Genomic DNA, 2,246 nt, shown 5'->3' with positions numbered 1-2,246 from the left:
TCGCGGGACGGAGCTTACCGTCTGCCCATCGGATCTTAGAGCATCTTCGAGAGACTTTGTATATTCTTTCTAAATACTAAGAATAATAATTTTAGTGAAAAATTACCCTCCAACAGCTTTTCTAAATGGTCATCCAAATATAGCCATTGTCTGTTCCGGGTTTTTCGCAAGCCAAATATAGAAGACGAGAATGACTCTTTAGAGTGCGCATGAGATTTAGCAAAACTGTTGGAAAGTAAAAAATATAGAAAGCGATTTTTATGCAAATGACTCTCCAAATGTATCATTTAGAGAGTGAGATTTAGAAAGGCTCTTGGAGATGCTATTAGCATGCCCCCCTTGTAAGTATACACAATGACAACCACGGTTAAAATTAAAAAACCAATAAATTTGATAACCTCTGGATATGTTATATGTACGGAAAAAAAATCTATGCATGCATATTGCACCATATGGTCTGTTTTTAGCACATTACAAATTTGACATGCCAGCATTTCACAACTCTTGAATTAACAATACAGTATGGGAGCTGCATGACATATATAGCTTAACAGTACAGCGGTTGACAGACAATCCATCTCTCCTTGCACTCCTGGATCATTAATGTGCCCAAAACTCACTGCGACTGTGACATGGCAAATTGGCAATGGCAAACTGCAACTGCAAGCATCCGCGCTTGTGAGTTGTGACTCATTCTCAAAACAAACATGCATCAAGGCGAACGCAACGCACACACCACACTCCGTCGTTTCAGTAAGGGAAGGCGCTGCCGCCGACGTCGCGGCGCGCGCTCGCGGCGGTGGTGGTGTAGAACAGGTCTGCGAAGTCGCAGAGCTCGTTCATGTCCTCCAGCCTCGACGCCGCCGCGAGCGGCTCTTGCTTCGGCGCCGGCATCATCGCCAGGTAGCCGGCAGTAGCCTGTTGATCCATCGTCCACCCGGCAGCCTGCTGCTGCTGCTGCCCGGCGCCAACGAAGGCCGGCCGGCACGGGCGCGGCCTTTGCGGGTGCGGTGCCGCCGGCGCCTGATGAGCCGCCGTCTGCGACGAGGCGGGGGCGGGGGACTTGCCGGTGAGGCGCTGCACGACGGCCTTGAAGCTGGCGGCGTCGGAGCTGATGAACTGCGTCTCGATGAACTTGACCTTCACGCCGGCGTCCTGCGGCGGCCGCCTGGTGCCCTGGACCTCCATGGCCATGAAGCGAAGCTGGGTTGACCAGAGGTCCAGACAGCCGCCGCCGCCTCTGCTCTCGGACTCGGAGACCAGGAGCTGGTGTCGTCGACGTGTGCAAGCAAAACCCAAGGTTGGAGTTGGATTCGATCGACTTTTCTTGCGTTGTGTACTTGTGTTGTGATGTGGGGTGTTGAATTGGCTGCGGAAGAAGCTGCTCGGCTTTTATAGGTTCAGCCGCCGTCGACGAAGAGCTGGCCAACGGGAGGAAGAACGCAAACACGTACACTTCCCACTGATTGGCGGGACCCGGCATGCTTCGGCCCCGACGGTCAGTGACACAAACTGGCTGGAGTAGGAGGCGGTTGGTGAGCTGCGTGCAGGGGCCCATTGGCGGGCTGGTCAAAGGTTCGGGTCGCCGGAACACCGAGCGGTCAGCCGGAGGGTGCGGACCGGCGGCGGTCAAGGGCTCGTGCTCGTGCGGAATAGCCGCAGCGGCAAGCAGTCTACTACTAGTGTCACATCAGGGCAGTTCGTTGTTTTCCTGCTGCAGCAGCATCGCTGAAGGCTGAACGCCATTCCATCTCTTTTCCGCCATTCTTCTGCACGCAAGTGGTCGATGGCTCGATGCAAAAGATTTACTCGAATCCAACGTAGCAGGAGTGAGTGGTGCACGTCGTTCTGTTGAATTGACCGTGGAAACCTACCCGGACCTAATGTCATTTTGCCTTAGCCCTTGTTTAGATGCAAGGCGTAGCACTTTTATTTTTATTTAACAAATATTATCTAAGTATGGAGTAATTAGGCTTAAAAGATTCATCGAGTAACTAGGCTTAAAAGATTCGTCTCGTGATTTACAGGTAAACTGTATATTTAGTTTTTATTTTCATATATATATTTAATGCTTTATATATGTGTCATAAAATTCAATGCGATGAGAATCTTGAAAAAGTTTTTTGTTTTTGGTAGAAACTAAACAAGGTCTTTTTTTTTGGATTTTTACACTGTAGCATTTTGTTTTTATTTGACAAACATTGTCTATTCATGGAGTAACTAGGTTTAAAAGATTTTGTCCCGTG

The 2,246-nt window shown here is 49.6% G+C and overlaps 1 protein-coding gene across 1 annotated transcript; it reads right to left on the bottom strand.

Moving 5' to 3' along the window:
- Positions 415-1,360, bottom strand: LOC8058862. Its single transcript, XM_002437031.2, has one exon. The coding sequence runs from the start codon at positions 1,192-1,194 to the stop codon at positions 751-753; it is 444 nt and encodes a 147-aa protein (XP_002437076.1). The 5' UTR covers positions 1,195-1,360; the 3' UTR covers positions 415-750.

This window comes from Sorghum bicolor, chromosome 10 (genome assembly GCF_000003195.3).
Source record: "Sorghum bicolor cultivar BTx623 chromosome 10, Sorghum_bicolor_NCBIv3, whole genome shotgun sequence".
Classification (NCBI taxonomy): Eukaryota; Viridiplantae; Streptophyta; class Magnoliopsida; order Poales; family Poaceae; genus Sorghum; species Sorghum bicolor.
Note: the sequence above shows the minus strand (reverse complement) of the source record. Positions and strands in the feature narration are given on the sequence as shown.